Source organism: Acomys minous (assembly GCF_964271855.1).
Source record: "Acomys minous genome assembly, chromosome: 13".
NCBI classification, from domain to species: Eukaryota; Metazoa; Chordata; class Mammalia; order Rodentia; family Muridae; genus Acomys; species Acomys minous.
The window spans coordinates 81524250-81537984 of NC_140495.1; the positions used below are offsets into that span (position 1 = coordinate 81524250).

At 49.8% G+C, this 13735-nt stretch overlaps 1 protein-coding gene across 5 annotated transcripts in view; it reads right to left on the minus strand.

Annotated features, from left to right (window-relative positions):
- Positions 1 to 360: 360 nt before the first annotated feature.
- The window catches only part of DAAM2 (dishevelled associated activator of morphogenesis 2), a 111451-nt gene continuing 98076 nt past the window's right edge, over positions 361 to 13735 (minus strand). For all 5 annotated transcript variants that reach the window (XM_084753669.1, XM_084753665.1, XM_084753668.1 and 2 more), the window contains 8 exons: positions 12896 to 13002; positions 12629 to 12717; positions 8957 to 9125; positions 8370 to 8477; positions 6788 to 6848; positions 5181 to 5312; positions 3422 to 3592; positions 361 to 3082 (listed from right to left, as the gene is read on the minus strand). In XM_084753669.1, coding sequence (XP_084609795.1) covers positions 2861 to 3082; positions 3422 to 3592; positions 5181 to 5312; positions 6788 to 6848; positions 8370 to 8477; positions 8957 to 9125; positions 12629 to 12717; positions 12896 to 13002 — 1059 coding nt within the window. In that variant the 3' untranslated portion in view covers positions 361 to 2860. The remainder of the gene's footprint in view (positions 3083 to 3421; positions 3593 to 5180; positions 5313 to 6787; positions 6849 to 8369; positions 8478 to 8956; positions 9126 to 12628; positions 12718 to 12895; positions 13003 to 13735) is intronic.

Below are 13735 nucleotides of genomic sequence, written 5' to 3' on the forward strand. Positions count from 1 at the left end.
AGATGCATCCTAAGGCAATTTGATAGGTGGGGGTCCCAGGCTCAGCTCTATCATCTGTGGTCGGAAATGGGGCATGTGAATTAGAGGCTCCTAGTTTAAGCACCCCAAACACTGGCCTGGCATTGGGCTCTTTAAGACCAATGGCTTCTTCAGTGGTGCCCGTGGCCTGGCATTCCCTTTTCTCTGTACAGAGGTGTGACAACAGATGCTTAACAAGATGGACACAAATTTCCCAACTCAAGCCATCCACATTACCTCAGTTGGCTTGGAATGTTCCAGAAAAATGTGCATCGACACTGATAGGCCTGGCTCTGCCACTCCAGCAGTTATCCACACACGAAGAAGGCTTTCTAGGCAGGCTGGGGGAGGGGATGAATTTAATATTTTTTAGTATTACAATATATTCTTATAAAAGGGTGCAGGTAAAAAAGGACACTGTAGAGCTTTGTACATATGAACTTTGTTTGTCTTCTGCAGCAGCTGGTATGAGCAGCCTTGGCATGAAGGTTGGCAGATGTCCTGGGGAGGAGGCCACAGCTCCCCAGCTGGTAGCAATAGGAGTGGATGGAAAAGCCCATGCCTACATCCACCCACCTGGAGAGTTTTGTCCTTCTGCCCCCTGGACAAACTTCCATCTTGGGAGGGGAATTGCCGCTGCTGAGAAGGGGTGTGTTGACTGGACTATGAATCTTACATTGTGCACAAAATTAACTGGAGCAGTTGACCCACAGGCAGCAGGAGGGGTGGGTGGGTACTGGGGGTAGACTTCATTTAACGATGAGGACCAGCCTGTCCACCTCCACTGGGCACCAGTCACTTACTGTTGAGTCACCCACAATGGTCCATGGTCCAAGGCACTGTTGAAATCTGGTTACAGAGCACCAGAGCCACTGACTTAGAAAATAAATAGAGAAAAAGGCTGGGCTCTGGAGAGATGCCAAATAGCTTTCCTGAAGATCCAATGTATTCCTTCAACAAATTCTCTCTTCCTTGTCTTTCCCGATGCACGTCAGTCTTCATGGTGGTTGGACCCAGCCATGCCTGTTGGACAGCAGTGTAGCCCATCCCTGTCCTCTGCCCCTTGAATGGAAGGCAGAGAGCCCAGCCAGTTTGGGAGAGGATGCAAAGATGTCCAGCGCCAGCCGCTCCATTCTCTCCCAATAGCTTGCTTCTCCGTGGGGGTGTAAGGGGGGAGGAGTCTTCGTGTACAGATGAGTGTTAAAGCTCTCCATAGCCACTCTTCTTAGAAGCCTTCTGCCCTCTCAGGCTGCCTTCTTCACACCACACCGACTAGGCTTCCATTTGCCAAGATCCCTTTCAAACCAATGGCATGGCCAGCATAACCCTGTGTTTCTCCTCCCCACAACTACTATGGTCCTGCCCCCTGGAAGTCCCCTGTAGGAAGACAGGCAGCTGCAGAACTGAGCAACCCTCATCCACTGGCAATGACCCTGAGAAGAGCCAGGAGCTGGTCATTGGTAATCAGGCAAGATTGGTCTCGAGATGAGGGGGATGCGGGTTAGGCCATTAGACAATAAACCTTCATTGGGGTTGATCTCACCATGATGCTCCATTTAGAGCATTTGCATAGGTAGGTCAGTGCTGCCCCACCAGTACCGGAAAAACAGTTGAAGATGGACAGGACGGAAGATGAGTGTGGACAGGAGGACCAGATTGATCCCCAGCAAGTCAGGCTGGGGAGCCAAACAGCACAGATGTCGGGGCAAACCATGAAGTGAACATCCTAAACAAGCACTCCCCCTCCATCCTCATCTCCCTGGCATGTCCTGTCTGCTCTCTCGGTGCCCTGCCTAAAAATCTCCCTCAGAGTGGCAGTTAACTGTGAAGGGTCTTTCTGGCCCTCAGGACCAATTCCCCAAGGCCAGCTGCAGCCGAGCATATGGAGCTTTATGGGACCTGCAGGTGGAGACAGAGAGGCCACTGTGGCATAGCAGGGGTCAGCTGAGGAAAATGGTAGATGGGGCAGGGAAATACTTGAGTGCTACCCTCTGGTGAGGAACTCCTGGGGTCTGAGATCACTGTCACTCCAGGACAGAGGTCAGATTGCCTTGGGATTTGCTTTGGCCCCTACACCCGAGTCTGATGAGGTGATAATGGAGGTCTTTCTGGGCCACCCCTCCTTACCAGAGCCACACCGTAAGCTGATGGTGATGCAGAGCTCTGGAGTTTAGGGACTGGGAATTAGTAGATGGGACGGGAGCCGCTAGGGAAGCTGAGAGGCCCTGGGACCTGCTATAGGAAAAAGGCACAGATAACTCACTTGCTGGCTCTTAGTCCTTTTCTGTGTGATTTTCTAGGACACACTAGGACTTCTCTAGGTGGAACACAGAAGGCCTCTAGTTTCCATCCACGACCCATGCTCCATCGGACCATCTCTTCAGAGAGGAGCCCTCTGGAGTCCCTACTGCTGGCTCTCAGGTTCCACCCTACCACCACATACTGTAGAAGAGGTTGGGACAAGGAATGTCATCTCCTGGGTCCTCAACAGCTCTGTGCCAACATGAGGTGTGGAGAAAACAGTGTCCTCCAGCCTGGGGTCTCTTGACCAAAGCCCAGGGCCTGCCAGGGATACCCAAGCTCGTCTCAGAAAACGATGCCCAGGAGGGGGAGGGGCACAAAGAGAGAGAGATGAGAATGAATAGTGTAAAGGAGAGATGAGAGAAGGCCCGGTGTCAAAGCGGGGAGACACCCGGTCTAGCTGCACACAGCCCCCAGGACCCAGCCCGGGGCTCCCAAACCCAGCTCTCCGAATCACTTAAAAAGTCATTGCATCAACTTCCTCTTCCCCTCTTCCCTGTTGCCGGGCTTGCTGCTATGTGGTCAGTACCCAATCCCCAAGTCAATAATTTAGCCTGTTTATCGCCCGCTCGCGGGTGACCTCTGGGGCCTGGCTCCCTGGTCGCTTGCGGTTGCGCTTGAACTTGCTCAAGTCCTTGTCGAAGACTTCTCCGGAGCGCAAGGCTGACACCAGGTCATCGAACTCGCCACTCTCCTCCAGGGTGCCGCCTGCCAGGACCTTCCGCTGCCTCTGCCATCTTTCTTTCTCACGCTGCTCCTTCAACTGGGAGTGGAAAGGAGAGGAAACTCAAGGATACAGGCAAGCTGCTGTCTGCAGCCCTTTTGGTCCTCAGATGCTCTCACAGCCCATGGCTACCACTACACACATCTCCTGTCAGGGACCACTCTGCCTCCTCTCAGGATGCCCTATCCTCTCCACCTTCCATGGCTTTCTCTCTTCCCCTGCCCCACCCCACCCCGAGCTGGGAGATGTCTCTCTCTTCTGGGGCTAACAGTGGCCCCTAAAGTGTCCTCAGCTCCTACTCTATCTCGTATATTCCACGCAGCACCCCCTTCACACCCCTCCTGCTGCATCCTGTCCCCAGCCAGGCTCTGGCCTCACCATGGATTCCATGCGCGCCCTCCGCTCATCCTCTTCCTTCCTCCTCCTCATGGCCTCCAGGTCCTGCCGGGCCTCCAAGAAGGCCTGCAAGAAGGTGTCGAAGATGCCGAAGAATTCATCCGGCTGCATCTTACTCTCCTGCTCCCCAAAGTGTGTCAGTGCCTTGGCGAACTACAAAAGATATGGGTAGAAGCATGGTGAGCTGGCTTCCAGCTGAGCCCAGTCCCAGCGGCCAGAAAGGGTGGGGGTGGGGGGTGTCGTAGGCTTAGGAACAGATATTTTGAAACTTTAATCATTTATTTATTTATTTATTTATTATGTATAGAGTGTTCTGCCTGTATGTATACCTGCCTGCCAGAAGAGGGCATCAGATCACAGTACAAATGGTTGTGAACCACCATGTGGTTGCTGGGAATTGAACTCAGGACCTCTGGAAGAGCAGGCAGTGGTCTTAACCACTGAGCCATCTCTCCAGCCATCTCTCCAAAGTATTTTGAAACTTTAATACCAGGGTTCACCAGTGGAAACTTTAATCCAAAATTCATTGTCTATTTATTCCTTGTCTCTACCCTGTTATGCACCCCCCTCCCCCGCCCAGCAAAGCTATGAGTCTGACTTCTGGGGCAACAAACTAGGACTACCTGATAGTCTGTCTACCTTAGCACCACCCCTGGGTCTTTTATACTGTAGATACGGGATCAGGAGATGTTGGCCCGAGCAAGACTTTTCTAAAGTCAGCAACTGCATAGCTGGAATGGAAAGGGCCCTCACAGGTCGTTGAAGTCATTGGGTGACTTAGCTGATGGGTGACTTACTTAGTGACTCAAGTTCTTCCCCTGTAAACTGAGGGTCAGCTTCACAATACTGTTGTGGGAGTTAAATGGCACGACCAGGAGCGGCTGAATCTGCATGAAGCAGGCACTGCTCTCGCTTAGTCTTAGCACCATGTTCTCTTACCTAACTCACACAGCATCATCCAGGAAACACCAATAAATAGTCCTCCAGCAGCCTGTGCACATTCGGGGAGTTCGCTGGACATGCTGGCTGTCCAGCCCCACCCTGGGTTTTCTGAATGAGAGGCTCCATGGTAGAAGGAACCTCACAGAGACAAGTTCAAGGCTGAGCTGGGCACTCAGGATGCTTGCCCAAGTGACTGAAACCCTCTTATTCTCAGTGGTTACATCTGCTCAATGGGACTCTAAGCTTTCAGAAAAGCTGTAAGGTAAGTGGACGAGAAATCACAAAGCCATTGTGGTGGGGCTGGAGTGGAGTGCTTGCCTGGTGAGCACAATGACCTGAGTCTGAGCTCAAGTACTCCAGGTCTGGGTGTGGAGGTGTGAACTCAGCACTGAGAAGGAGGATCTCTGAGACTTGGTGGCCAGCCAGCCTAGCCTAATCATTGAGCCCCAGACCCTAGTGAGACACCCTGTTTCAAAAAGTAAGGTGGAAGGTGGTCTCTATGTGCATTACATGCATGTGTACACACACACACACATACACACACACACACACACACACACACACACACACACACACACACACACTATATATATACAACAATGCTTATGGTGCCTGGATGCCTAAGAAGTAGACTCTGATCTTTGTTTGCAGTATGGGCTTATCATTGATTGCCTTAGAGGACAGAAGAGATGTCAGTTCTTTAGGTTCTGGGGCTCTGGGTTTGTCCCTGTCCATGGTAGACTGGGTCTAGAAAAGGATAACTTGAGGCACTGTCGGGTTCAGAGCAGAGCATCTTTACCTTATCCCTGGCCTCGTTGAGCTGGTCCTCCAGCTCTGAGAAGCTGAAGCTAGACACCGTGATGAAGTCACTCATGACAGGGACAAACTTGTCATTGGGGTCCCGTGCCTGGTGTCTCTGATACTCCAATTCCTGGGAAGAAAGAATGAAACACCATTTGGACAAATGGAGTTCAGGGGCCACCACATGTCCCTTGGTGCCCTCAGAGCATCACACGTGCATTTGGGAAAGATGACACCTGGATTGACAACTCTAAAGGTAACAGAGTCTTTCAGAGTGGTTGGTGTGTACAGCTATTAACACCTCCCTCACCCATCACCATTATTATGTGTGGACTGTGCTCTACTCTCCAAGTGGCATGTTCCAGGACTGTCAAATGGAAGCCAGCACCCACGGTAGCAACAGAAGACCCTCTGCTTCTTAACTTGAGCCTGACACAATTCTTCCCCTTCCCTTCCCCCTTGCCTCCCCCTCCCCTCTCCCTCCCCTCCCCCTTCTCTTCCTTTACAGGAACTCTGGGGAAAGTCTCTAGGTCCCAAGTGTGAGGGACAGGATTGAGGATGCCCCAGGATGTGCATCGGCTATGAATACACGAGAACAGCAACGGCAGTAACAGGGCACGAGACCTGGTGCTGGGATCCAGTGTTGGTGCCCTCACAGTATTCCTGTATTGAGTTCCTAAGCCCTAAGGTGAAGCAAGGGAGTGGGGTCTCATAGGTAAATCCAAACTTGGCACTATGATATGATGTTGTCACCTACCAAGTGCATATTTAGAACTGCTCAACGAAGTTATTAAAATATAATCACTAAAAATTCCATAATGTCTTAAGTTTGTGCTTTTTTTTTTTTTAGGCCCCATTCACAGCTATCCCGGGGCACACGTGGCCTACAGCTCATGGGTTGGACACTCCCGTCAACTGGCTAGGATATAAGAGCGGAGTCTTTGTGGATGGGGTTGGTGGCTCCATACAAGAGTCCCAGGGAAGTTTGTCCTTTCTAACAGCGAGGAGGACCCTGGACATTGGAGCTGACAGCACTTCAATCTCAAATGGCCCACCCTGCAAAATTATATGAGGCCATTGTCTCTTGTCTATAAAAGCCACTCCATAGTTCCCATCAGCGGGTGAGCCCTCGGAGCCTCCATAGTTTCGGGCACGAAGGGAAGAGGTGTGAGGTAGGATCTCCTAGGGATGGAGGTCCCCAGTGCCACCCTGCTGTAGTCTCCTCAGTCTCCCCATTCACTGTGATCAGTCCACCAGGTGGACATCTCCCTGAATAGTGGCACAGAGACAGTCTCAGACAGACAGCCCCTCTTCAAGGATCTAAATGAAAACCCCAAGTGGGTAACATAGTTTTTTTTTTCTTGAATGCTTTCTCCATGGTGCTGTTGTCCTATCTTTCCATTCAGGGGCCCTGGGTCATCAAAATGCATCATAGGGAGGCTTCTGCTGTCTGAGGTGTGTGTGTGTGTGTGTGTGTGTGTGTGTGTGTGTGTGTGTGTGTGTGTGTGTGTATTGAGTTGGGGGAGGGCATTGGACCCAGTGATGGCAGCAATGCTGGCTTTTCCTTGGGCAGCCTCCCTCACCAAGCCCAGCAGGCTCACTTACCACCTCCACTGCTCGGAGGCCATTCCTGAGAGTGCCCACCTCCTTCTCCAGCTCTGCCAGGCTGTGGGAGACACAGGAGGGGAAGGAAATCCATCAGCTCTGCATGTGAGGAGCCAAGGGTAGTTCAGGTAAAGAGTAGCTTCAGGCACGGTGGCCTTGAGTCCCAACCCTGCTTAGGCTCCCGACACATGACTCTGGCAAGTTAGTGCCCTGTGTGCCTATTGGCGGTGTCAGTAGGAAGCTCGGCTCCATAGATCCTTCTAGATGCCGTGTCTGACAGAGTTCCCGTGTGTGTGTGAGCGTGTGTGTGCGTGTGTGTATGCGCACGTGCCTGTGCTCATGCATGTGAAAGTCAGCAGACACTTCAGGCATTGTTTCCTAGGAGCTGCCCACTTTTTTGGGCGGGGTGGCTTGGGTTCTAGGTATAGGATTCAGATCCTCATGTTACCTGCTGACGTATCTCCCAAGCCCTCCCAAAAGTTTTCTCACACTGGCGCCTGGCTTGGATTTCTTTTTGTTCATTACTGTTAGACAGTGTCCATCATCATTTAACAGGCCGTCTTTCCAAAGTGATATGTCAATGGTATTTGGAGGTGGAGCTTTGGAAAGATCATTTGGTATGATGATGTCATCCATGAAGGTGGAGCCCCCAAGAGGGCACTGTGGCTTGCCATTGTCTGTCCTAGTCTGGGCTGCTGCTGCCACACTGAAGTGTCACAGATGTTAAGCAGATCAAGGCACCATGCTCTCAGAGTGTCACATAAACATCTAATCTTAATAAGTGGTCAAGTCTCAAGTGTTCCGTTATAGCACAGAGTGTCTCAGTACAGTTTGGTACCTGTTAGCTTTAGCATTTCTGGTGTTGACAGACACACATTAAGTCTTATGGTCTTTGAAGATGCTCTGCCCACTACAGGTCAGCATCCTTACTCTTCCAATTGACTGGACATTTTAAAAGTATGCTTATTTTTAAATTAATTTTGTGTGTGAGAGAGTTTTGCTTACATACAGGGCTGGGCACCTCATGTGTGTCTGGTGCCTGAGGAGGTCATCTGAGGGCATTAGATCCCCTGGAACTGGAGATACAGATGGTTGTGAGTCACCATGTGGGTGTTGGGAATTGAACCTGGGTGCTCTGGAAAAGCAGCCAGTGTTCTTAACCACTAAGCCATCTTTCCAGCAGCCAGATGATCATTTTTTTTTTATTCCAAGTCAGCCCCTTCTGCATGCCCCCCTCCCCAGGCAGCTTAGCCAGTGGGCTGCATGACTAACCTGACCCTGGGATAACCGGAGAGGGTGCTCTACACTGTCTCCCTGTTAGGCTTAAGCTCCATTTGCCCACAACTCAACTGACTTAATTAATGTTCCTGTTAAGGGCATTCTTTCTATACACAGCTTACTTCTCCACTCTTCTGGTATCTTCCATAATCACCTCTGAAATAAGGTGATGAGCCCCTCAGAGAGCAAACCATCTCTGTCAAATGTCTCCCTAAGGAGACATTTCCAACTCCTAGTGTCCCCTTCAAATGATGGAAGCTAGCTTCAAGGTCACAGGTGAAGGAAGTGTGGGAGGACTGCTTACTTGACTTTGGCGGCTTCTGGTAGGTGCTGCAGCTCCGAGGGCATGTTCAGGATGTCTGGAAAGTGCTTCTCCAGAATCATGATCAGGTAATGGAGCAGAGAGATGTTCCTGTGGGTGACAGTTGTGTCAGGGGAGGAGGGGGAGGGGAATGAGGAATGAGGAAGCCAGATGGAGTGTGAAGAAAGGGAAAAGCAACGAGTGGGATAGAGAGATGGCTCCAGTTAAAGGCAGCTTTTTGCTCTTCCAGAGGGCTTGAGTCTAAGGGTTCTAAGCACCCACAAATGCCTGTACCTTGAGTGTCAGAGATCAAATACCCTTTTTTACTGCCTCCCCAACTGTACCCATATGCACACTGCACATGCTTGTGAGCTCATGCATGATCTCTCTCTCTCTCTCTCTCTCTCTCTCTCTCTCTCTCTCTCTCTCTCTCTCTCACACACACACACACACACACACTACAATAATTCTTTAAAATATTTTTAAAATGAGCAAGGCAGCTAGAATGGAGAGATAGAAGAGCATTAGAGTCGGGAAGGGAGAGTCTAGGATGGGGTGAGACAGGGCTGAGGAAGTCAATGGGTCCCCACCTGTCAATGCTGGACTTGGTGTCAGCGATTTTGTTGAGGCTGGCTACCCGGAACCCATAGGCATCCCCGCGCTGTCCCTTGTTCATGAAGTTACCGATGGCTAGGACCACCTCCAGCATTTGCTTCAGGCGTTTGCTGAGGGTCAGCTCTCGGGAGGCCAGCAAGATGGCTGGGAAAAAGGGGACAGCTCAGGATGCTGCATAGGGAGCAGGGCACCTGGCTCCTCAGGAGGATTATAAAAGGGGCTGCCTTTTCATCTCTTGGGTAGAAACTACCCATTCTGATCAGGTCCCTCCATCCCTCTGTCCCTCAGGACAAAGCTAGCCTATCCTCAGAGTAAACCACCCCTAGAATGATCTAGAATAGTCATACACATAAAGATTATTATACTTTTTATGGATACATACTTGGATATGGCAATTTTATTGGTTTTTAGACCTAACAGTGTTGTGTTTTCTGAAGCTTTTCATTATGGGATGCTTTGACACATTTTGAAATTCTATATTGTGTGTAAGTAAATGTCTGTTCATGTGGGTGCACATGTGTTTATATTCATGTGCAGGTATGTACAGTGCAGGTGTGAGGAGGTCAGAGGACAACCTTAGGTACCAGCACCTGTGCCCTGAGACAGTAGTAAAGGACAAAACCACCCAGTGGTCCATGGCTCTGCTGGACTGAAAATTCCTGAAGATGCTTGTTATCAAGATTTGTAAAAGAAAAGCCATTGGATCTTGGAAGATGATGCCCCAGTGGGTGGGAGCACTTGTTATGAAAGCAAGAGGATATGGGTTCAAATCCTCACCACCTACAAAAAAGGCTAGGCATAACCATGTTTGGGGCTGTAACCCCCATGGTAGAGAGAGGGGAGCAGCCAGACAACAGGATCCTGGGAGCTTGCTATCCAGCCAGCCTAGCCCAAAGAACAAGCTTCAAGTACAGTGAGAGACTGTCTCGAAAACAATATGGAGAAAGAGAAAGGACGACACCTGATGTCCCCCTCTGTCATTGGGGCCTTAGAAAATGGGGGAGCAGACACTGCCTAGATCAATAGTCCCCCCAGATGAAAATTCTTAAGACGTAAGAAAGCAGCCATTATAAAATCACTCATTAAAAAATATTTAAAAAAAATAAAATCACTCATAACAAATTATTCCATTTATAGAAAATTCAAAATAGAAAAACTCATCCAGACATCAAGAGGTCTCTGAAGAGGAGTAAGGAAAGCTTATCTGGAAGGGCGACAGTTTTAGTGTTTGGAAGGACTATAAAGAAGGGCTGGAGCCAGGCAGTGGTGGTGCACACCTTTAATCCCAGCACTTGGGCACAGAGGCAGGTGCATCTCTGTGAGTTCGAGGCCAGCCTGTCTTACATAGTGAATCTGAGGGCTGACAGATTATGTAGAGAGAGCCTTTATGTGGCGGGGGACTTGGTTGTTAACGATGAAGCTCACAAGCAAAGGACAGGAAGGGACACAGGGCCTGGAGACATTCAAGTGCTTGACCTGGGTTGATTACATGGACAGCATGGGGAGTGACTTCCTAATTGCCCAACGTGAAAAACTATAATGATTTGTGAGAGCCATATTTCAATAAAAGGTCCATTTTCAAAAAAAAGTAAATAGAATCCACTTGCAAAAATCCCTGGCAATATACATGGCCAGGGATAGTTTTTCTAAGGTTGATGGGCTGTTTGAGAAATCTACAAAGGAATATCATTTTTAAAAATGCTAAAAATGTTGGCAAAACAGAAAATGATAAGAGTTGAAAGGAAATCAGAGAAGATGAGAAAACTCGCATCTGTGATGCTGACATTTCAGAGACATTCATGAGAATAATATGTTCATGAATACATTCATAAGAATATTACATTTGCAGTCACATTCATCGAGGCTATATTTAGTGAATCTGCTTGTAATGAGAATTGGTAAATTTGGTGTACTCAGCAATGAATGTATTCATAGGGAGAAAATATTCAAAACAGAATTGGGAAATTTGTCAAACTTGGGCTTAAGCTGCCCTGAAGTAACTTCCCCCGCAGCCCCAAGTCGGGGACAAGAGGTGGGTGTCAGTGACTCAGCACCCAGCTGAGGTAGGTTCGAGCTTAGCTACTTCAGGAATACTTTTGGGAGATCTAGGAGGAGGAATAAATATGAAGCTCAACTCCTGAACAGGTAAGAGCACACTGGTGTGACTAGGTACACAGCTTCGGGTGCCTCTCCCCAGCCCTGGCTCACAGCCCTTCAAGGACAGCAGCCAGCCCTAGTGGATAGATGTCCATAGCTGTAGAAGAGTGATGCCCGCCCCTCTCCCGATGTTTAGTTCTCTGAAGCTTGATATTAAAGAAGAGACTTTATGAACCATCCCGGCTGAGTCTTAGAGCTTAGGTACATGCTCTTTGGAGCAACTAACAGTGTTAAGATGAAGCCTTTCCAGGGCCTAAGCGACTCTGGTTCCATGGTTCCAAATGGCCACCATTCACATTTCCTTCACTGGCCTAAGATGCGTAAATAGTGGAGTGCCTACACCTTGGCCTGACCCCCCTGTGCCTCATGTCTCCAAAAATAAGGCCTTGAGAGATACCACAGAGATGGATGGTCTACTCTTTATTACAGTCTTCAGGTCTCTTGTGCTGTGTGCATGCGTGTACACACTGAACACCACTGTCTTTCTCTCTACAATCTCCTACTCCAGAAATCCCTAAGCAGCCTTTGAGAAAGACCTGACCTGCTCTCTGAATGAGGCATCGCAGAAAGTGTCCAGCAGGGGGCACCTATGCTCTGCTCTGCCCCCCAGCCTGGCACCCTGAGCCTCCAAGATGGTCTCTTGTTTGATTTTTCCTGCCCTGGAAGTCTTGTCCTTATCCCCAAGGGAGCTCCAAGCAGCTTCTCCTTTCTAGGTGCACACAGCTGCCCACCATCCCGCCCTCCAGCCTTTCCCACAATTCCCTGCGCTGTGTGCTCCTCTGCCGTCCCGACAAGCAGCCCCAAGGATATGCTTTCAAACACAATGATGAGGGACAGGAGAGAAGGGACCAATTGGAAGGACAGCAAACATCTACATCGCCACAGCAATCATCAAGGCTATCAGAAATGGAAATGTAGAGAGGGCCTGTATCATCCAGACTCTGTATCAAGCCAGACTCCCTCTCTAGGGACCTTCTTATGCAATCCCCTGCTTTCTGATGAGCTTACACTAAAGCAGACATGCCCAGAAGACTTTGTGAGCTCGACACTCCTCAAGTAGGAAAGGATGGACAACTCTGTGCATGCCAGGCCCCAAGAAGGATGCTGGCTACATTCCTATTTCCCCATCCTTTTTGTCCCTGTCTGGGCAGATGTCAGATGGGGAGCCAATGCCAAGGCAGAGGGAAACATCCGGTTGGCATGCACGCTAACATGAGCAAGAACATTTCTCTATAATAATCAGTTTCACTGTGCACTCCTGTAATCCCATCACTTGGAAAGTGGAAGCCGGAAGATTAGGAGTTCAAGGCTAGCCTCAGCTACATAGTAAACTGGGGGCTAGCCTAGGCCACATGAAGCCCTGCTGCAAAATGTAAATGCCACAATTTTAAATGTTATCCTTGACTTGAGCATCTCTCCTGGGGGGCAGGATAAGACAGAAATTTCCCTCTGCCCCGTTAATCAACCCCCAGGCATCTTCCCACACCTACCTTCTACTTTGGGCTTGGCCTCAGCCAGTCGTTCCTGGAACTTCTTCTTAAAGAAGAGGGCCTGTAGCCGCTGCTGGTAGTGGTCGATCCTGTGGACAGGACAGGCTACGTCACAGATCAAGGCAGCTCCAGCCTCCTCTCGGGCCATCCTTCCCTACCCTACACCTTGGCCAGAGCTGCTAGCCTACTCCCAAGTCTCCTGCTACACCGGGTGCAGAGCTGAGCCGGAACCGCCCCGCCCCCTGCTACGCCCAGTGCCCATCTGACCTGCTCATTTCATAGAGGAAGCGGTCTGCGCGTGCCATCCGCTCAATCTCATGCTTGTGCTCTTCCAGGAGGTCAATGTCGCTCTTCTCAGGGATGAACTTGAGGAGCTGCAAAGAGCAGGTGTGAGTCAGAAGGGACGCTGTTGAGCAGTGTGTACAACACGAGGCACAGAGAAGCCCACGCATTGGCTCGGCTCAATATGGGGAGGGGCCTGCTGAGGCAGGAGGATTAAGAGTTCAAGGCCAGCCTTGGCTACCTACAAAAATTTGAGGATAGCCTGTGTTACATAGGTAATGAGTTCAAGGCCAGCCTCGTCTAAATACCAACTTCAAGGCAAGCTTGAGTTACCTAGCAAGTTGAGGCCAGTCTGCTCTGCACATCAGTTTTGAGGTCAACCTGGCTACACTGAACTCAAGTGTTTTACCTTTAATATAAATGTGTCATGTGTGTGTAGTGTCTGCATAGACCAGAAGAAGGGATCAGATCCCCTGGAGCTAGAGTTAACAGAGGTTTGTGAGCCTCCAAGTGGGTGCTGGGAACTAAACCCTGGTCTCAGCTGTAAGAGCAGCCAGCACTCTCTGTACATGGAAACCTCCTAATTCATATGTTAATGACAACTGGCAGTTGGTAGAGCCTTTTGGGGATAATTAGGGTTAGATGAGATCCCAAAGGTAACACCCTAGTAGTGACATTAGTGGCCTGATTAAGAGAAAGAGAAATCCAAGTCATAGTACCTTCTCCGTCTTCTCCTATGATGCCCTCCTCCACACTTTAGCACAGCCCAAGACCTCAAGAGGTGCCAAGCAGATGCAGCACCATGCTCTTGGACTTCTGGCCTCC